Source organism: Rattus norvegicus, chromosome 1 (genome assembly GCF_021556685.1).
Source record: "Rattus norvegicus strain SHRSP/BbbUtx chromosome 1, alternate assembly SHRSP_T2T, whole genome shotgun sequence".
NCBI lineage: Eukaryota > Metazoa > Chordata > Mammalia > Rodentia > Muridae > Rattus > Rattus norvegicus.
The window spans coordinates 46304197-46326485 of NC_141534.1; the positions used below are offsets into that span (position 1 = coordinate 46304197).

General features: G+C 41.1%; 1 protein-coding gene and 1 long non-coding RNA gene across 2 annotated transcripts in view; one reads left to right on the top strand and one right to left on the bottom strand.

Annotated features, from left to right (window-relative positions):
- Positions 1-12892, bottom strand: part of Nox3 (NADPH oxidase 3) — a 64841-nt gene extending 51949 nt beyond the window's left edge. The window contains exons 1-5 of the mRNA NM_001004216.1: positions 12845-12892; positions 12180-12275; positions 11955-12065; positions 9903-9987; positions 1768-1913 (exon numbers count right to left, since the gene is read on the bottom strand). Coding sequence (NP_001004216.1) covers positions 1768-1913; positions 9903-9987; positions 11955-12065; positions 12180-12275; positions 12845-12892 — 486 coding nt within the window. The remainder of the gene's footprint in view (positions 1-1767; positions 1914-9902; positions 9988-11954; positions 12066-12179; positions 12276-12844) is intronic.
- Positions 1-21849, top strand: part of LOC120099111 (uncharacterized) — a 34280-nt gene extending 12431 nt beyond the window's left edge. The window contains exon 3 of the long non-coding RNA XR_015645259.1: positions 18546-21849. This is a non-coding gene — a long non-coding RNA (uncharacterized LOC120099111). The remainder of the gene's footprint in view (positions 1-18545) is intronic.
- Positions 21850-22289: the final 440 nt, after the last annotated feature.

Genomic DNA, 22289 nt, shown 5'->3' on the forward strand with positions numbered 1-22289 from the left:
AGCATTCTGTTTTTATTGTGAGTTCCCACATCCTTGCTTAGTCATTAGTATTCAAACCCCGTGTTCCCATCTCTGAGCCAACTACCAGCTCAATAAACTCACACTATATCTTTTGTCAGTAAAACCTCATTAATTTAGGCTGCTTTGAGATCTGGAAGTAATTTGGACAGGGACTTCTCCATTGTTTATTTTCTTCTCTTCACAGAAGAGTGGAATGAAATTGAAAGAGGGTACATGTAGAACATTTAAAATATTTGTTTTATAAGTACACTCAGGCACTTTAGAAGTCAATTTATAGCACATGGTGTGTTAATCTCAAATCATTCTGTTCTGACTATTAAAGACGATTTCTCCTCAATTCCCTGCAATACATTTACAGACTGGTCTGAGCTGCCAGGAGCTGTCTAAAGTAACCCCCCAGCATTACTTATGAATTGCTTTAATGTATGTTTCAAGTTATTGATAATCATCTCTCCAAATACCCAAATTAGAGGGGCTTCTGAGCTTAATTAGTACTAACAAAGTATATTGCTTCTAAAATTTTTGAAACAACTGTGTTTGAAGTAGCTTAATTAGCTTGTTAAATTGCTTTAAAGGTTATTTATAATAAATACTATTTATTACATAGTTTCTTCAAGATGTTGAGATTTATTCTTGGGTCTCTTGCGAGCAGTGAATTTTGTGAAGCTTTAGTGGGGGAAGGGTGGGGATGTAGATCTAAACAGGTGGCCAAATAAATTCTGAGAATCCACGAAACGGTATTAAACAGCTCTCTGCATGCTTAGGGCATCTGCAGTTTTGATTTGTAGCTATGAAATCTGTGCTTCTAATTGGTGTCAGTTAAGAAAAGGGAATTCAGTTTATTAATGACCTGAGATTGCAAGCCTTCATGAGGAAATCAAGATTTTGACTTGGAAGAATCTCCTTGTAACTAGAATCTGAATTTTCCTTCTCTAATAAACACAAAATGAGCAAACCCATCATTTACAGGGAGGGCCCAGGTGATAGAGATTTCTATCGATGGGGTGTGTGGCCTTGAGACTTTTCTTAGAAAATAGATTAAAAATATATGGTCTCTATTCCAATATGGTACTCCATGGAAGATGTTTAGATGAACCAATAAGAGCGATGTATGTTGAATCAAGGGAAGTCTTTACCTCTAGGGTAGGATGCTGTGGCTGATTGTATTTTCCTTCCCAGAGACACTGCTGCTCTGTGCACCTAGGCATTAGCATTGATGGTGTCACGAGCCATCTAGTTCTCCCTCTGAAATGACCTTCAGTCAGTGTATGGTTTGGCAAACCAGCTGTTCACTCTTGTGCCAGAAGACGAGGCACAGAGGACAGACCCAGAAAACAATTTGCAGGTTGAAAGCCAAGCATCCATCCTGTCGTTTCTGGGTTCAGGTGGTGCTTGCTTTATGAATCTAACATCCGTGAAGGAAATCTGATCAGGCGCTGCTTTTAAAACCCATAATATTAAGGCTTTAACAGGTTTTTGCATTCCTAAAATATCACAGATACACATTCACTATAAATTAATTAAGCAGAGTATGTTTTTCTCCTTGCTCATATCCTCCCAGCCACATTAATGGTCGGAAAACCAGCTGTTAGAGCAGAAAGGTGAATTGATATTAGCATTTGGCAGAAACCTTTTTTTTCAGCTCTTTTATGTAAAGCTTTTGAAATCTATTGCTCTGGATAGAGGGATGGGAAGAGAAGCGATTCTGCAGAAGCGAGGCTGGTTAACATGCAAGGACTCACTCACCGTATACAAGGTGCGGACCGGATTGAGGTAGCTTTCATTTGGGGCATTGCCAAGTTTGGAAAGCGCAGCCAGCAGCCCTTCAGCATCCTTGGCCTGACCCAGGTGATAACGCTCCAGGTTGAACAAGTGTGCCACAATGTGGATAACTGAGGGTGAGAGACATTGGGCACAGGCTGTGTCAGAGACATCCTTTTAGTTCATTCAAAACACTGTGCTGATACCTTAGGTTTCTCTGATCTGGTGTTGGCAGTCTACAAGGAATCGTGATTTATTTGTGCATCTTACCCAGTTTCTTGAATGGAGCAGAACATATGGCGTATGGCTTATTATATGTATTTTAATTATATTAACAAATAATCTTAATTCATGATTTAATTTTAAATTTCTAGTCATTTTGGAAGTGACGTAAGTCACATCAGGACATGGTTATTGTGCTGGCTAGTTTTATGTCAACTTGACACAGACTAGGGTCACCAGAGAAGAGGGAGGCTCAACTGAGAAAATCCCTCTATCAGATCAGACTGTAGGCTGTTTTCTTAATTAGTGATGGATGTGAGAGGGTCTGTCCCACTGTGAGTGGGGCCACTTCTGGAATGGTGGTCCTGGGTTCTGTAACGAGCAAGCTACAAGGAGCAAGTCAGTGAGCAGCATCCCTCCACAGCCTCTGCATCAGGTTCCTGCCTGTTTGAGCTCCCGTCCTGACTTCCTTCAGTAATGGAGACAAATAAACCCTTTTCTCCTCAGCTTGCATTTTTGGCCACAGTATTTCATCATAGCATTACTTTAATCCTAGACAATACAATATAATATAATATAGCATACTATATTATAGACGATATAATTCTTAAGCAAAGTCAGCCTATGATGGGTATAGAATATGAAGCTTCCTAAGAAGTCAGAAAGAATTATTCTAGAAACCATGCATCACACACAGCAATATATGTTTATTTGACACATAAGTTGATACCAGTATATATTTTCTTTATATTTTACAGAAATATTTTCTGTTCTTCTCTTCATATACTTTAACATATGTATATATATATGCATGCATGCATGCATGTATGTATGTATATATGTTTAGGCACATATATGTGTGTGTGTGTATGTACTTATACACACACATTTACATAGATGATTCTTACAGAATCATCTGGCACATTAAAATGAGCCAGTGTTTGTGGAACCAAACATATTTTTTCTGTATTCTTAAGGAAGATGTGCTATCTAATTCTGAGAGTTGATATGATAAAATTTTAGATAAAGAGGACAAATTCAAGGACATTGTTTGATCTGGCCCAGAGATTCTGCCTCTATGCTGCTTTTTCTGAGCTTGGAAACTCTGTTGGGGAGCCAGCAGTCATGTCATCTCCATGGAGACCTGGATGGTCAGCCAGTTGACACACACCATTGGGATTGGACTCAAGTATGAACAAAGGACTCATTACACAGGATGTAGTTATTTTCCCCAAAGTTCTTCTGCATCTGCAATGGGAAGAAGTAGCCGTGCTGGCTTCTATGTATATATACATATGTATACTATACAGCTGGCTAACATGTATATAGGCTATACACGTTGTGGGTGTGTTACAGCATCTTCCATGGTTGTCCTCTGTGATTGGAGGTGTGGAAGAATGTGTGGCAAATAAGATCTCAGTGTTCCTGAGAACACTTGGGGTGGGAGGTGGTGCGGTCGGTAAGCAGAGACTTGACTTCTACCTCTTGACACTTGTATAACCAGTAGTGCAGGTTTATAACCCCAGTACTGGGTAAGGCAGAGCTGGAAAGGAAAGAGGCAGATATTTGGAGTTGCTGGCCAGTTAGTCTGTCCAAAAAATCTGGTGAGTTCCAGGCTCAGGGAGATACTGTTAGAAAACCACTGAGGAAGACACCCAGTGCCAATGCCTGGCTCTGCATGCACATGCATGCGTGTGCATGTGTGCACACACAGAACCTTTGAGGATATTGCTGCTAATTCTGTGCCTATGGTTATAGCGGCCCGATGCTGTCTATTATTTAGAAGCATTTTCTTTATTTTCTTTTCCCCTTTTTATTTATTCTCTCATATGTACATCCTGACTTCAGTTTTTCCTCCCCCCAAGTCGCTCCCCCATCTCCTCTTTCCCCAATCCACACCACTCTTCACCTCTCAGAGAAGCATTGCCTTTCCAGGAACCTCAACCAAACACGTCATAATGAAGGTGTCCACTCTCTTCACATCTATTCAATATAGAAATTCTAGCCATAGCAGTAGGACAACTTAAGGAGATCAAGGTGATTCAAATTAGAAAGAAAGAAGTCAAACTATCTGTAGTCACAGATGATATGATAGTATACATATGCGACCCCCCAAAATTCTACCTGGGAGCACACACAGCTAATAAACACTTTCACCAAAGTGGCTGAATGCAAGATTAACTAAAAATGAAATAATTAAAAAAATCTCTCTCCATAGAGGCAAGGACGGGGACATTCTAGTTTCACAGAATTAGAGACTGATTTTCATTTTATATTATAGGGCTGATTCACCAATGTGCCATCCATACCTAACAGTCAGGAAGAAAGCAATGAATTCCCATTGTCTTCGCCTGCTTTTATAACACTCCTCTCCGGTGCAATGAGCTGCTGATCTCAATCTGTTCCCTGCTAGGTTAGCTTCCACAGAAGAATCTGACAGAGCTAAACTGGATAGAAGTGTGGAGGATGACTCGGGCCCCAGAGGTGCGCACTCATGTTTACTCCCTTCTTCTAGCACTGAAAACACCACTGGAGGAGGGAGCCCAAGCTGCCTCTCAGAGACACCTCAAAGGGCCTAAGCTGGAACTCTGTTACCTGAGCTGTCATGTGCTTTAAGGTTTATATAATAAGTGTTTCTTTTCTTCAGTCCTTTCCAGATTATTTTTGCTTCCCAGAGTAGATTAAATGTGTAAGATCTTAGTAATCTCAGGGATCCTCAGGGTAAAAACCACACGAGGCCATTTTGTTTGGGTAAGCATTCTATTTTCTTCTTAGATTTGGATCATGGCTAAAAACTAGAAATATATAAGCTGTTAGATCTAAGGCTGCTTGAGAGTTATTGCTTCTGTTCCCTTTCAGATGTTGTGTTTTTTCTTTTTTATATGTCTTATTCTTTTTAATATGAACAATCAAACTATCATGGTATGGCCGTAGCTATCTCTGGAATGGGTTTAAGATGCTGCCTTGGTTGCATTCTCTCCTTCTCAGTCACCGAGATACTTTCATGACATTAGACTGGATGCTGGTGTCCAGCAAAAAGAGTAGCAGAGTGGATGCTTTCCAATTACCTAATTTTTCTGCCTCTATTTTTCTCATCTGTAAAATAGGTAGATTTGGAAAAAATACCCATAACCACACAAGGCAGCTCAAATCTCTTCCAGCTGTGTGACAACCGTGTGATTCTCTGAAGCTCACTGAATGCACTCTCCATTCAAAAGGGATCTGCAGATGTGAAATTCATATTTTAATTTGATCCCCCAAACAACACAGTAGTTTGAATGGGAGATCTGCAGTCTTGCCAGGAAGCCAAGGTCATTAGCTGAAAACAAGCTCTTTGTGTGCCCCTGTGTCCTTTCCATGGCAGACACTGCTGCATATTTGCAAAGGCTCAAACTACCTCTCTCCATAATGCCCCTGAACGATCCCAGCTGTAAGTGGGTCTTCCTGTAATTCTATTTTCTCACCCAAGTACTTTTAAAGAGACCAGCTATGTTGACAATGCTGCACATGCACATTTAATTGGTCTGTGGACTTCTGAGTTCATATAAGAAACTTTTGTTGAGAAGCCGACCAAAAGAAAAAAAAACACCATAAGGCTACAATTAAATCCAGTTGCCCTGAGAAAGTGCCTTTTGCTTTTAGTTTCCCCCTGGAGATCAAAGAACTTATCTTGGAGAGGAATCTTGGAAGAGGGTCAGTTCTAGTACTCTTCTGCCTACCTCTCGGAGATGACAGTGGATCTGGAGTTAATCACCCCTTAATTAAGCAGTGCAGTGCGTGGAAACCAGGACCTAGGAGTGAATCTCCCCTGTGCTTTTGAAGCCACAATCTGCCTGAAACTTCCTTGTGTCTAGTACAGAGCCAGTCCATCTGGGATACTACGAGACACGTGTTTGTCAATCACATTTGAACGTATGAGGCAGGACTCCGGGTGGAACCTTGTTGGAGCTTTGATCGCCTTCAGTGAAACTAACGAGCTGGTTGGTAGTGTCTTGTTAGATGTCAGATTCCAAGGAACTCATGCCTTTGGCACCGTCTCTACCTTGGGAGCTCTAAGTCGTTATTTTCTCAGGATCTTTATTCTGTACCCTGTCTTCTCAACCTGCCCTTCTTCTGTTCATCGATGTTTGTGAACTAATTTTAGCAACTCATCAGGAGTTGCACTCAGCGTAATCTTACACCTCTGAAATCTGGCAGACACAAGTTGCAGAATTTGCGGAAAGAAGTGCATGGGTCACAATTTACAACCTCTGTTGATGGAAACCCAGGCTCCACATACTGCTTTTCAATTGCTGGGGTCTTCGAGGTCTGCCATGGACTAGGGAACCCAGAAAGATCCACATTAATAAGAATGTAAAGGCTGTAAGACTATGATTTTTATACCAATGGAGTTACAGGTCCCTGAACACATTTATTAGTGTTTGGAGGTGGGGGTCCTGCTTCTCACAGGCAGGCAAGCAAGAAGGCAGGAAGGAGGGCTCCTGGCATTTTTGGTGATGCCCTTGATTAGAGATATCACTGTTTTGCCTTTCTCCCCACTCCCTTGCCTATATCCACCAGTCTCTAATTACATCCTTTAATGATCCGACCAATTAGAGCCTGCAGTTCAACATCTAGGGGAATGGATGAGAAATTAGAGGCTGGCACGAAAACTTCTCTGTGCATGCATTTCTTCCAAGGTTACACACCTCTATTAAGCCAGTTGGCTATTTCAAAGCAGCATAATGGTTGAGGCTAATAAAACAAGCCCAGGGACACTGCAGCTGCTCCCCCGTGAATACAGCAGAAGGACAAACGAGAAAAGCAAGGTGTAGCAATGAAACCAGGCTTAGCATTTTCCCCCCTCTCTCTCTAAAAGCACAGTTGCCAGCCACATTTCTTAGTTAATGTGAAATGCAGTAATTGCTCTGTCAAGGATTGGACAAGGTAGAGAGTTTCCTTTCCACCTTCCTGCCTTTGTCCGGCTGGAAACCACAGCCCTGGGTCTGGTTGCCATGGAAGACCGGATGAGGCTCCTTTGCTGGGAGATACAGCTCTGACCCTGCTGGGGTGAGTCCCAGGAGGCGCTCAGGAGCAGCACAGAGTGGCTGGCAGTTCAAGAGAAGTGGGTTGGAAAGAATACTAATGCTCTTTGGAGATGTGTGAGGGGAAGATGGAGAAAGAACATCCTGTTTTTTCTCCTCGCAGCAGAATGTGAATGTATAATCTCGAATAATTGGTAGCATTCTGAATCCATTCATTTCCCCAATTCTGTTTCATCCGCATGATGCTTGGACATTTGTGTCTTGTTCCTTTCCTATCAATTCTTCTAGCCTCTCATGCATGTGGCTAGATGCCACACGCCCTGGTTTGGTTAAATCGGTTACTGTCTTCATGTGTCAGAGACATAGGTTAGTTACTAAAATGCAAGAGACAATCCATGCCTCTGAGCCTCTCAGAGACTGAGGATTGCCACGTCTGAGCTATGGAGGATGTCATGAGCCTTATAGGCATCTAAGACAGTGGTCAGACAGTGGTTCTTGATACAGTAGTGTCTTAACCACCCAGGGAGCACCATGAAAGAGAGGGAATTTCAGCAGAGGGGACACCTGAGCAAGGGCATAGAAGACCTTGGAGTAGTGGTTTTCAACCTTTCTAATGCTACAACCCTTTAATACAATTCCTCATATTATGGTGACCCCTAATCATAAAATGATTTCCATTGCTACTGCATAAGTGTAATTTCCCTATTGTTGTGAATTACAATTTAAATATCTGATATGGGGGATGTCTGATATGCAACATACAAAGGGGTCGCAACCCATAGGTGGAGAATGTTTGCTCTGAGGAGTACCCAAGGGGAAAAGACAATGAACATGTGGCTAGAGCTGTGAGTCTGTCCATCTTACTCTGGGGTGCAGACTTGACCTTATTGGCAATAACAGTAAGTGAATGAAGACCTTGTATTCTTCAGATTACCAAGCAGAGTTAGTCTTGAAAGTAATCTACACTATCTCACCGAGGTAGAGAAATCAAATGGCTATTGATGCTTTTAAAACTCCACAGCCAGCTGAAGAGACCTGCTCTGAGCTAAAAGAAGTTGGTCATATGATCCCAGCCAAATACACTCAGTTTCACAGCACCTTGAAGCAGCACTGACCATAGGGGGTTCAAAAGGTAATAGGTCTTACCAGGGTGCCTTGCTCATGGGAAACATTCAATATATATTACCTATACATTTATACTACTGATATCTGAGTACCCAGAGGTTTGAGAAGAAAGCCTTTCACAACTCCTGCTTCCATGTATGCTCTGTGCTTCTTCCTGATGAATTTTGATGACCCCCTTTTTCTTTATAGCGTTACAACTCTCTTTTAAAGTCTGACTCTGCCTTTAAGCTGTGCATGGTAATAAGAGTCTTCTTGCCTTTTTACAGTGTTCAACCTCTATTCTTAATGTGAAAATAAGGAATTTTGAACAGTTTAAAGCAAGCCCGGAAGTGTCCTAGAATTCCTTCTCTGACGAGTTTACCAAGGAGCTTCCATAGCTGTGCCTGGACAACACCCGTCACAGGGAGCTCTGAGCTCTTCCAGCACTATAATTCTGCTTTTTGATTGTTTCAATGTATGGAAATGGCTTCCAATTTCAAAGGCTCTATGTATATAGGTTTATTCTACACCACTCCAGGCCCTGAGATATACAGCTAGACCAGCCTTGTCCCTGCCCCTCCCCATTCACTAGCCATTTCTTTTAGTTTTTTTTTTTTTTTTTTAGACAAACCACAAAGCCCCACTGGAAAGCACATCTTGGGTTGGTTTGCTTTGGTGTTTAAGACAATCAATGGGGAGAATCTTTCCCGCATGTCTCACTACACACCCAGAGTTGTGTTAATTGGCACGCGGGCACCGTCTGTCATGTCTTGTTGCTTAATTAAATTCCCATTTGGTTCAAGTGTTCCTTTTACTCTGCAATTTTTTTATGCATGAGAGGATAAAAAACAAATGAGGAAAACATTTTATAGTGAAATTAGTTTGAGAGAAAGAGTCCTGAATCATAACTCTTTATGGTTCCGATGGCCTTTTATTTCAATGTCTTTGTTCCCCAGCAAAGCCACAAGCCAGTTGACTGCTACCTCCCCTTTCATTCTTCCCTTCCTCCTGGGTGTCTAACCTTGCATGGAAACTCTAATTTCTCCTTAAATGACAAGTGTAACAGTAACAGTAGCGGTTTCTATGACTATACAACATACAACCTCTATTCTTTAAGATTCTTCTATGTCCACTAACGCAACACTATTCAGAACCCAGGTAACATGACCAATCTTTTCTTTCTTTCTTTTTTTTCTTTCTCTGACTCTGATGTCAGGGCTAAGAAAGCCATCTTTAACACACAAAAAAGAACACTATCCCATGTCTATTGATGTTTGTTGAATGGCAATAGCTGTTTTCCTATTATATGAGTGAGGTTTTGGCTATGTCAATTTTAGTTCTGAATTATATGAATAGCAGATTTTTTATTTAAATAGGTATTTATCACTACATTATAGAGAAGCCACTTGTTCACAAACAAAAGGAAATCTGACAAACTTTCTTTTGATATTTGAGGAATTATTATGGAAAAACTTCTTTGAGCGTAGATTAAGAATTGAAAAAAATGGGGTTGGGGATTTAGCTCAGTGGTAGAGCTGGGTTCGGTCCCCAGATCAAAAAAAAAAAAAAAAAAAAAAAAAAGAAAAAAAGAAAAAAAAAAGAAAAAGAAGGAAAAAAAAGAATTGAAAAATGTAAATACAAGGTTTCATGTGTTCAGATAAAGGGCGAAAGTTTCTTTTATCTAAAGGCAAGATGGGAGGAATTTTTTAAAAAGCTATGAAGTTAGACATTAGCCAGTGCCAAGCCATTGGACAACTGGTAAGCACTCACCTGAATTAACAGCTATCCCGTAGGCAACGAGCTTGTGGAACTTGAGGTTTTTGTCTAGTTGCCGTCTCCACGGTCCTCTACAGCACTGAAGTATCCAAGTGAATAAATCAGTTAGGAAAATGGACACAGAGCTAACAATGCAACGAGACCTAAGAGGTTATGACTCAGGCCCAACCTACATCTATGTTGCGTCAAATGGGGACACGGGACTTAAAAACTAGTGGCACTTATCACAGCAAAGCAAAGGATTTCTTTTAGCTATTTTGCTGGAATATCAACTCTATCCAAAAGTGGGAACTCTTAGGTCTCTGGCTATAGCTCACAACTCTTAAATGAACCTTATAGTCATGCCTCAGTCAGCGTATTGATATAGAATAAAGAAGCAACAATTGCCACCCCCAACCACATATTTTGAATGACTTGTACACTATTCCTTATTATACAAGGAAAGAGGCTTTGCATCTGTAACTAATATCTGCTATTGTGATGATTCCACAATAAGATATTTCTTCTGACAAAGGTCACCAATAATCTTATTTTTCTGCATGCCGTTTTCAATAGCAGAGGAGTGGTAATTAGCATGGTGAAGTGAATAGGATTGGAAGGGTGTTACCACTGATCGGTGTTAAAATCACCAGGTTCAATCCGGGCCTTGTGGCTTTGATTATGGTAGAAACTGGGGTGTTCCCTGAGTGGTTTATTTAGAACATTTATTTGTCTTTCTTCAATCAGAAATGACTGTGGTTCAAATAGTCATAAGCCTTGCATCTCCATGTGGGAAAAAATTGAGTCCAATATTGTTTAGAAAGTCAATAGCAGAAAACCAACATTAAATTGAATGTACTGATCTTTAGGGTCTGTTTTATTTTTATTTACTTTTTTATTGAAAAGTTTATGTATTTACATTACAAATGTTATCCCTTTTCTCAGTTTTCCCCTCTCACATACCCCGATTCCCCTGCTTCTATGAAGATGCTCCCCCTCCCACCCACTCACTTCCACCTCAACACCCTGAAACTGGGGAAACAAGCATTCACAGGAACAAGGGCTTCTCCTATTGAGGCTGGACAATGCCATTCTCTGATACATATGTGACTGGAGCCATGGGTCCCCCCACATGTACTCTTTGGTTTATGGTTTAGTCCTTGGGAGCTCTGGAGGAGGGGTCTGGTTGGTTGATATTGTTGTTCTGCCTATGGGATTTCAAACCCCTTCAGCTCCTTCAGTCCTTTCTCTAACTCTTCCATTGGGGTCTGCATGCTTAGTCTGATGGTTAGCTGCAAGCATCTTAATCTGTATCAGTAAGGCTCTGGCAGAGCCTCTCAGGAGACATCCATATCAGGCTCCTGTTAGCAAGCACTTCTTAACATCAGCAATAGTGACTGGGTTTGGTGGCTGCTTCTCAGTTGGGGCAATCTCTGGATGGCCTTTTCTTCAGTCTCTGTTCTAGTCATGGTCCCTGTATTTCCTCCCATGAGTATTTTGTTCTCCCTTCTCAGAAGGACTGAAGCATCCACATTTTGGTCTTCTTGAGCTTCATATGGTCTGTGAATTATATCTTGGGTGTCCCAAGCTTTTGGGCTAACATCCACAAGTTTTAACTAGTATAAGCCCAGTTGCTGGGAATTTCATAGGAAAATACATGTTTCAATCACACCTGTAAAAATTATGTGTGTGTGTAAGCATTGGGATGTGCATATTGAGTGTACATGCATACATATACCCGTGCACACAATCCCAGGCTAGAGAACACCAGGTCACCTGCTTTATCACTCTCTGCTTTTTGTTTTCCTTGAGATCAGGGCCTTATTGAACTTGGAGTTAGGTTGGTGGTGAGCTAGTGATCCCTGGTGATCCTCCTGCCTCTGACCTTCAACCACGCTGGTGTCACAGACATACACAAGTACACACTGCTTTTTACATGGACTTTGGCAAATTTGAACTCAGACCCCATGGCTTGCAGGCAAGCCCTCCTACCTGCTTGGCCATCTTTCCAGTCTTCCATTGCAGGCTGACAACAACTGAGCCTGCTTAAGATATTTTAGTACTTACCACGCTCGTTCCTCTCACCAGTGAAACGAAGTTCCGACTGACAGGTAACAGAATTAGCATGCAGTTAAAATTCAGGCACACGGCAGATGCCCGGGCCCATGCCAATGCGGACTGTCCATAAGTTAGAAATAGAAAAAAGGGGGACGGTGAAAACATCGAAGCTTGGGAAAGTAGAATGCATTTTCTTTTCTGAAACAATAACAGATTGTCATTAAATCTACTTACACCCAGAATAACTCGTGTATAAAAGAAAGACTCCTCTTCAGCATACCAGCAGAACGTGTCAATAAACAGATAGATATTTATTGCCAGCCACAAGAGCTAGGATAGAGAGAAAGGAGATAAGATCAGTGTTATGGACCACCCTTGGCCCACCCAGGATCATTCCGGGTTCAACTTCTTTTCAAATGCAATGCAGAGGTTGTCAGTATCCCACGGAATCACTCCATATGTTTATTTCTTATAGATTCCAGCAGGGATTACAAATACATTATTTTAAGTTAAGTGTGGTCAACTTCAAAGTAGTTGCTGACATGCACAGAATCTTCTTAGTCAACAGGAATTGACCATTGTGTGAAGAGGCAGGGTGTCTTTAAAGCGTTCTAGAAAAATGACAGTATCACAGGCTGATTCAAAGACTTCATTTGATAGAGAGGTATACTCATGCACACAAAACAAACTACTTGACTTTAAAAATACTTTAAAATAGAACTGAACTGGAAAACAACTTTGCATGATGCTATAGGGGTAGGTTAAATACATTCAATGAATGTTTACTAACAAGTTTTTAGTCTCATATCTAAAGTAATATTTCCAAACTTTAACCGCTTTAGAAATATCTTTCTAAGAAAGGGGGACTCTTAAAGCCAAGTAAGAAGAGTGATACTCACAGCAACCACGAAGGACACACTCTCGTTCAAAATCCAGCACGTCGGCATGACACTTCTCTTACTACCAACACGTTATTCCTTTCTGTTTGCTTGAGCCTCTGCGTTGTGTGCTTAGGGAAGAGTTCCCTTCTAGATCATTTTGTCTTGGAGCACCTGTGGGGAGGAGCTCTCAAGGAATTTCTAATCAAGGACTTAGTGCCAAGAGCCCATCACCAAGCTGACATGCTTCATGGACAAGGTAAATATGAGTCTCTGTCTAATGATGCCCTTCTTCAAAGAATTCAAAGGAAAAGAAACTCATTTCATTAAATTGTCTTCATGCCCATGCCCCATTCATTGTCTACATGATTGTGGTCAGGACCATAATAATTCCATGTGCAAATTTGAGAAATAACCCAGTTTCTGAAGGATCCTGGGTATACGAAAGGATCTCTACCTAATTTTCCCCACACTACTTATTTTAAGTCTTTCCTCCTTTTTCCACACAAAGCAAGCAAGCAAACAAACAAGTAAACAAAACCTCCCAAAAAGACCAAGAGTGAGAGTTGAGCTAAGTAAATATAGACTAAACCATTTTTTCAGAATATTTTGGAAAAGATTCTAAAATTCCCAGTTGGGAAAACTCTTGTAAGTTTAAAAATATGCTGATGAGAGTATAAAGTATACTTCTCTTTGTGTGTGTGTGAGTATATATGCATGCACATGAGTATGTGTGTTTCTGTGTGCGCATGAGCATGTATGCACGGACAAGTGTGTGTGTGTGTGCGTGTGTGTGTGTATGCACATGAGTATGTGTATGTGCGTGTATGTGTGAGATGTATGCATTCACATGAGTGTGTGTGTGAGTGTGTGTGTGTGTGTGTGTGAGTGTGTGAGTGAGTGTGTGTGTGTGCGTGTGTGTGTGTATGCACATGAGTATGTGTATGTGCGTGTATGTGTGAGATGTATGCATTCACATGAGTGTGTGTGAGTGTGTGTGTGAGTGTGTGTGAGTGTGTGAGTGTGTGTGTGAGTGAGTGTGAGTGTGTGTGAGTGTGTGTGAGTGTGAGTGTGTGAGTGTGTGTGAGTGTGAGTGTGTGAGTGTGTGTGAGTGTGTGTGAGTGTGTGTGTGTGACCATTGAGACGAAGATCCCTTCCCCACCGTCAGCACACATACTTTGGTGACCCCAGGAAGGCTTGTTATTCTCTTATTTTTATGTAAGTCATGATTATTAAATGTAATGACTGTGATTCTAAGACAATTCTCAACCAAAGTAGTTTTCTGTCTAGTTCTGGCCCAGATATTTTCATTAAAAATTTGTTATGGGACTGGAGAGGTGGTCCAGTGGTTAAGAGCACTGGCTGCTCTTCCAGAGGACCCAGATTCAATTCCAAGCATCCACATGGTGGCTCACAGCTGTCTATAAGTCCATTTCCTGGGGACCAGACACCCCTTTCTGGCTTCTGAGGGCACCAGATGCACAGACGGCACATAGGCAGGCAAAAATCCGTACATGACAATTAATTACGTTTTTAGAAAACTGAAAGTAAGGGCTTTGAGTCGTTTGGAGAATTGTTCACGGTGCTTGTGTATTTGTAGGGCTGGTTTGTTTAGTCATGATGAAAGAATTCTTAAACATTAAGAGCCTAGTAAGTGTAATAACTGTGAACCTCTGTTGACTTGCGTTTACCAAGGCATGCAGTTAAGAACATTTGATATTTATTGTCCAATTAATCTGCACACTGACTGTAAGATGTAGAAGCCGTAAGCATTGTACACAACCATGGGGAGAAAGTCAAAGGAAGCCATTGGTAAAGGAACGATGGTGACCTGACTGTGACTCTGAGCTCGGCGTTCATATTTTCAACCACTACCATGTAAAATATCAATACACGATTTGTGTATTAAAACACTACCATACGAATGTCATTCCTACCAACTGGACATATTTAAGTTATAGGAACTGGTTTATTTTAGAGTATCGGTTACAAGTAATTAAATTGTTCTATGTGACTAGGAGTACTGTTTTCTCAATAATTTAAAAACTTCATAGATAAATATTTCAACTGCATTAATCCTTATTCTTTATTTTATAAATTTTGGGATACTTTGACATACTGAGGCTCACTACGGTTTTAATGGGTTCTCTGTTCTCTATGAGAGTTTGACTTTCGGTGACATGGGGTTGAGAGGCAGGGCCTGCACAAGGGTCGGTGGCAAGGTCAATGATCAATGACTGAATGAATGCTATAGGCCAGTGTCATGTCCCTAACGGGACACATTCAGCCCCATTTCATGTTCTCTCTCACTCTCTCTGCCTTTCTACTGTGGGCTGACAAGGCAAGAAGCCCCTCTCTAGTCCCCGGTTCATAAACAACAGCCATCCCCACCCTCAGCTTCTCATATACAAAAACAACTTTGTATTAAAGCAGTCCAGGGCCAGGTACAGAGCCAGGACCATCCATGGCCCAGGGCCGGGTGAAACTGTTCAAATCATCAGATCTTAGGTCAGCTTAGCTGCTCATGGGGCCTTGCCCTGTGTGAAATCTACCAGTGAAGGCCTTGGTTTACATTTTCTTCTTGGTTCCATTTGCCTTCTGAACGTGTGCTTGCCACCTGTTCCCCGCATGGCGCTAAGTATCGGGGGACTGTAAATAAAAAAAAATCTTTTAATTCAAGGTCAGTGCCTCTCTGCCATCTTAGCACATCGGATTCAAACAAGTCCCAGGCTTTAAAAACGTCTATGTGTTTAAATATTCAGGGCTTTGTTCATCCACTAAGTGCTGGAAGAACTTTTTGTGTGTCGCCTAACGCGACCTATGAGTTACCTCTAGTAAGCCTGTTTCTATGTTCATTAGAGTGGGCCGAAACAGCGCCACCTTGCGGAATCAACCCTGCTTCACCTCACTTCCAGTGGTACACAAACATAAGCAAGGTCATACTTCTTTTGGAGAAATCTTGGCTGTGGCGTAAAATAATTCCCACATTCACCTCTTCTTCGAAAAAGACACAAATTTAAAAGAATTTTTCTGCGTAGAGATATATAGAGACATTGGCGTTTGGGCAGCCTTTGCTTGGGATTAGCATGTAAGTTAGCATCTTTAACTGATTATTCAAAAATGAGCAATATTAAGATGTAATCTCTTGAGGCTGGAAAGATGGCTCAGTGGCTAAGACCACCTGCTGCTCTTATAAAGGACCCGGGTTCAGTTCCCAGCACCCACATGGTGACTCACAACCACGACCTGCTTTTTTAATTTCAGGGGATTGAAATATCACTGGGTGTTGTCGAGTTTCTGCATGGACACTGCACAAAACACTCTCTCTCTCTCTCTCTCTCTCTCTCTCTCTCTCTCTCTCACACACACACACACACACTCTCTCTCTCTCTCACACACACACACATACTCTCTCTTACACACACACACACACTCACACACACGCACATACATACATACACATACAAATTACTTTTTAAACTTCAAAACCTATAAAATCTTTGCATTACTTTAAGCCAATAATTTCCCATGGTTAAATGATTTGTTGTTTCTGAAATGATTAAGGATTTACATATCTTCGAGGCCTTATTCGTTGGACTATGAAAAGTCTAATTCAGAAGGAATACCCACAGATTTTATATTATCCTCAGTTCATATTCAGTGAGCTAAACAGAGTCTTCTAGTCTTCTGAGCTCTTTATACTGTGTTACAATTAAGACCCATGGCAGCACTGATGGAGCGACCCAGCTGCCTTCAAGAGACATAGAATGCTTGTCATATATGGTTTGGATCTCAAATGTTTCCTAAAAGCCACAAATGAAAGTCTTGACTGTCTGTGGCACTACTAGAGGGTGAGTCACTCAGAAGTCCAGTCTCTGGAAATATCCCCTGAAGTAGATATGGAACCCGGCCTCTTCTTTGCCTAATGCCTGCTATCAGGTGAACCAACCACTTCTCCCCTGTGCTGCCACTATGGTCAGCTTCCTCAGCTAGGCCCGAGGCACAATACCTAATGGCCGCAGACTGCATCATCTGAAACTGTGTTCCCAGACAAATACATCTTTATGTGTAATCCTTATGTGCTAAAATATAGTTATTATCCCTTACAGTAGACAAAAATGGTTAGTAGTCATATTATGAAGGCCTTAACTCATGGTTTAACTAAAGGATTATCTTCCTAATGCTTTCCACCTTCTTAGAGCTTGGGATGATTTTAGTTCACTTATATCAAAGACTAAATTATGTTCTAAATTATATTTAATTCTAAATTACATTCAAATTCATTCAGAACTCCAAAATTTTGTGCAATTGATGGAGATAATTCTCAAAATTCTCATGTTTAGGAATAAGCTGATTACACCTCTGAATTAGAATCAAACTCTAGACAACATCAGACATCATATCTTATAGCACACATAAAAGTCCATGTTGGTGCAATCTCAAGCTGTGAGGACTTCTCCACAGAAACACTTATGAATGAAGCATGAGTGGGTAACCATTGTTTCTTAATTAACCTGCTGAGGGTATGAGGATGCAAGCCCCAAATGTACCTTATCTTATCTACCTTCACAGAAGGCATTTGCACGGGTCACAGTTTAAATCAAGACTTTGAATCATTTTCAAAGAACTTGGGACAAAATTAACAAGACATGAGCTTGCACAGAGTCTAGTGATAGAATGAATATGCTTAGAACTGGACCTACTTAAATCAAACTCTTTCCATCGCTAAGTGCCACCTTGTTTCTCAGAAGTGTCTCAAAACAGAAGGTGAAACCTGACCTACCTGTTATCCAACTAGAGTGAGTCAGTTCTGCCGTCTTCCTTATGAAGTGATAACCTTCACTGGCCTCTCTAGCCCACCACAAAAGATGATATAAAAGTATTGGGGTATTGTTCTTCAGTAACACTTACCAATAACAGCTCATCCTTGATATTGAGGGTGTCATGTTACGTCGGCAGGCTTCGAACTCCCGATCATCCTGCCTTCAATTCCCTTGTGCTGAGATGACCTGTAGGTGTCAGCCATTATGCACAGTCTATGCAGTACTATGGTTCAAACCTTTTGCGTGCTGGGTGATTGTTCTGTCAACTGACATGTACCTCCAGCCCTATCAATACTTCTAAAATGGAAAAAAAAAGAACAATGTTTAGAAAGGTAGATTAATTGCTTTTATAACTGAATGAGAACTCTATATTAACCAAGCTACACTCCTGGGATTAATTTCACCCATTGTGTGTTAGTTCCTTTCAATCCTTTAGCTGGTTACTTAGCCAAATGAAGAAAGACTTTGATCCTCAAGGACGGGATTAATCATCTGGCAGTTCACTGCTGCGCGATAAAATCCAGGTTCCCTGCAGGTATAGTATAAGAATAGTATGGCAGGTTATCTTCTAAGAGATAAGCATCTTCTAGCCTTTTCCTGAGTGCACACATCAGCATCTAAATATTCAGGTGAAAAGGAATGGAAAACTGGGGGAAAAAAAGGTAAACACAGCCCGTCTCCAATTCTTACACAATTATTTAAAGAACATTTATGGTGGCAACTATGTAATTGTATTACATAAATCATGTATTGGATAAAGCCTACTTTTGCAGGATACATGGACTAGAAAAAATGAAAAGGATATGTATCAATGCATAACAGATTTCCAGATAAAATGTCATTGTCCATCACAGTATCCCAACTTTTGCTGAATCGCGAATATTTCGTGTTTATTTCAGGAACTGTGAAATTCTCTTCCGGTAATTCTTGTGACTCGGCTCATCAGTTCAGAATTCTAAGTTCAAAGCTCCTTCCGTCACCTGTGTCATCATTCTTTCCTTAATCTCATGGTCACAATCCCGGATGGAAGTTGTGCTGAGGTCATCCTACATTTGTGTCGTGCGGGTGTGCGGTCTGACTTTCTTGAGACGGAGGAGTGGAGATGACAGTTGTGGGTGCAAAACCCCAAGATTCCACTTGAGGCATCCTGCACCCGAGACCTCCAGGCTCTCCCTGTGCTCTGCCAGCTCGGACCGTCTCAACATCACTGGTGTGCCCCTCCTCTTCTTCCTACATTTGCAATCAGCTTCTTCTTTCTATTAATTGTGTCTCTAAAACTATTCTTGAAGTTGCTGAGAGAGCCCTGACATTAGGTTTCCCGAAGTTCCCAGCACAAGACTACAGAGTGACTAATTTATCATTTCTTGCTCTAAACTAAGTGGCCCTGTTTGAAACGCTTGGCTTAGAAATGCGGTTAAGGACAGGACTCATGTCTTTAATCTTACCGGGTACAGCACACATCAGACGCCACGTAATGTTAAATAATACATACAGAGCTGCATTTGTCTCTCTGCTTCTTAGCACACGAGACAGTTCTGTACAGATCCCCACACAGACACCGTGACAGGAAGTTTCTGGCAGCCACTGTCTTTCATTAAAGTTTCAGAACGGAAGGGAAGTCTGCCTTTCCAGGCAGTGGATTCTTTGACTTCCGAGTTCAGAAAAATGTAAAGTTGAAGAAGGCTAGTCTAGAAATCCCTCTCTTGCACACCCAAGCTGTTCATCTTTCAGAAGTCAAAGTGGATGCCAGAATTCCATAGATTTTATTTTTCAAGATGAACATTCATATTTGAACATATTTCAAGCCAGATGGTTTACAGTTCATGTATTTGTTGGCGTTTTCCTGCCACAACAACTAAATATTGAAGACACATATTTGTGATGAGGAGAGCATTTCCAACCATCCAGTCCTGCTGCTCTTTCCTGCTGCGTGTTCACTCATCCCCCAGCCTCCCTCCACAGTGTGCTGCCACTGGGGAAGCTCCGTCAGCTCCGACAATGAATTACGTCCCTTTGATTTAGTAGACAGGGAGAAGCGAGGTAACACAGCCCCCCAACACACACACACCCGCAAAGATGTATTTCTCAGAGCAGCCATGAATTTTCTGATAGCAAATAAGAAGGCAAATGAACATCTATTGAAATATTCTGTTTTCACCATCCATTTAGACAAGTCAGAAAGTTTACTTTTAATCTGAGTGCTTTATAAGTGAGTTTGCCAAACTGCGCTGTTTGATCGGGCTTTAGAAGACAACAGGGAATTCAAATAAAGGTTATTATTATTATTTTTTAAACTCAGATATAAAAATATCAGCTGAAGAAAGCAATGTGCACCTGTGTTACAGGAGAGGGTTGTCGCTCAACAGGTTGGCTAGGACCTGTCTTCCAAGATGAATGTGTTCATTTCTCCTGTCATCGCATGGAAAATTTGTTATCATTCTATGGGACTCAGTATTTGTATTATTAAATTTTAAAGGCTCTATATTGGTGACAAAGACCATTAGAAGGCAGAATAAAAGTATTGTTTTTTTTAATAGGAAAAAGCATACAGCTATCATTAAAATTGTCATCCCTGTGACACAGGACATGCATACAGAAAAATATACGTTATCATTTTCTTTAGAAATGATACAGAGCACACAGTTTGAAGGAAAACTTCCCAGAACTGTGATTTGGAAGAACTGAGGGAAGCCTTAGGGTTTGTAGAGTGGCAGTGAAGTCAAGGCCACCAGGTAAGGTGGTCTTGCTGATTACAGCAGACACGGACCAACACCACCCGCTTAGCATTCCATCCGCTGGGATTTTCCGTTGTCTTATTCCCAACACCTGTTTTCATATCTTTGCCATCTAGAGTGTACATGGGTGATACAATGGACAAAGAGCACATCTCTTGTCCAGTGGATGCAACCAGAGAGGTACCCGTAGCACAGAGAGATGCTACTATTCTCTAAAGTCCTGGAGAAGAGATATTTTGGAAGGTCTCTTAGGTGCCAAGTATTTCAGATCTGTAACAGTGAGAAAAGGTCATGGTTGAGTTTTGTGCCTATTGCGCTCATCCCTGATGTTCTGCCTGGCTGAGCTATTTTAAAGATTGATGCAAAGAAGCCTCACAAGTACTGGATGGCACCTCTTTTACCTCCTGCTTTGATTGGCATGCTAGATTTTATGATGGCCTGGCTGATTAACTTAAGCCAATAAAAAAAATGTATTCAGAATCACAGGGCCCTTGAGCTGTGTTTCAGTGCCCTGGAAAGACAGGGCCAGTCCTCAGCTACTCTCCTGTCCTCTGGCAGCATAGCTCTTCCCAGAGAATGTAAGTCTAATGTCAAATTTTGAAAAGTTCTATCTAAAATGTGAATTTTCCCAAGGGAGGAATAAGATTTTGTAGGACAATTGATCAGAAGAAATGCCTTCTTCTGATAGACAATTTAAATCTAAATTTTATTTATACTTTTCTTTTAAAGATTTTAACAATTCTTCTGGCCAAGGGGAAGAAGTATTGCCACTGCACAAGACCAAGTTACAGTGCATTTTAGAAAATGAGTCTTCAGCAAGGGCACTGGATTTCTATAATTATGCGGACACTCAAGTGTGTTACAGTCCCTTCTGATACCTGGTCTTATTTCTGCCTTCTTTCCCAGGTGGTCTCAACTGTCCCAGCCAATTTAATTATCACTGGAACTCAGGAGCTACAAAACCTACTGCTCATAGTTGCAGCCCTTGCATTTTTCCCTAGACTCATTCAGGAAGGGAGGCACAGGTAGAGCTTCCTAGGCATAATTTAATTCATTTATACTTATTGTAATTTCATGAAACATGGAAGTCATAGGACAGTTTAGAAAGTCAAATAAGATAATTAGTCTTCCCCAGGGATGTCTTCTTATTGTTTGTCAAATACTTAGTAGATTGGTCAGCTTTGACTATATATAGATATAGATATAGATGTAGATATAGATATAAATATGTGTGTGTATGTATAACTCAAAACTGTTTCAGCAGATTGTATTCATATATATTTACACACACACACACACAGTATGTAACAATAATATTCAAAGAAAAGAGACTATCAACTTGAGAATGAGGGGCCATGGGAAGGGTTTGAGGAAGGATATTGGGGAAGGTCTGGATGCAGGAAAGGAAAGGGACCCTTCAATTAAATGTTCAATTAAAAACATACCCAAGCCTTTCTCCAGTCCTTTACTCTGAGGTAGTGTCTACCTTTGTTGCTGAGGTGTATTTCTTGTATGAAGCCTGTGTTTTTATTGGTGAGTTGAAGCGGTTGATGTTGAGAGATATTAATGACCAATGATTGTTAGTTCCTGTTACTTTGGTGGTGGTGGTGGTGGTGGTGGTGGTGGTGGTAGTGGTGGTGGTGGTGGTGGTGTGTGTGTGTGTGTGTGTGTGTGTGTGTGTGTGTGTGATTCTCTTCTTTTGGTTTTGTTGAGAGATGATTAAATTCTTGTCACCACAACATGAGGAACCATATCAAAGGGTTACAGCATTAACAAGGTTGAGAACCACAGGAAACTTTTCTGTAAGATTCCCTTCTGAACCTACACTGAAAAGGGCCTGAAGGAGCTGCAGGTAGCCCCAGGGATAGCAGACACAAAAGAGATAAGCGTCCAACATTTAACACTCAT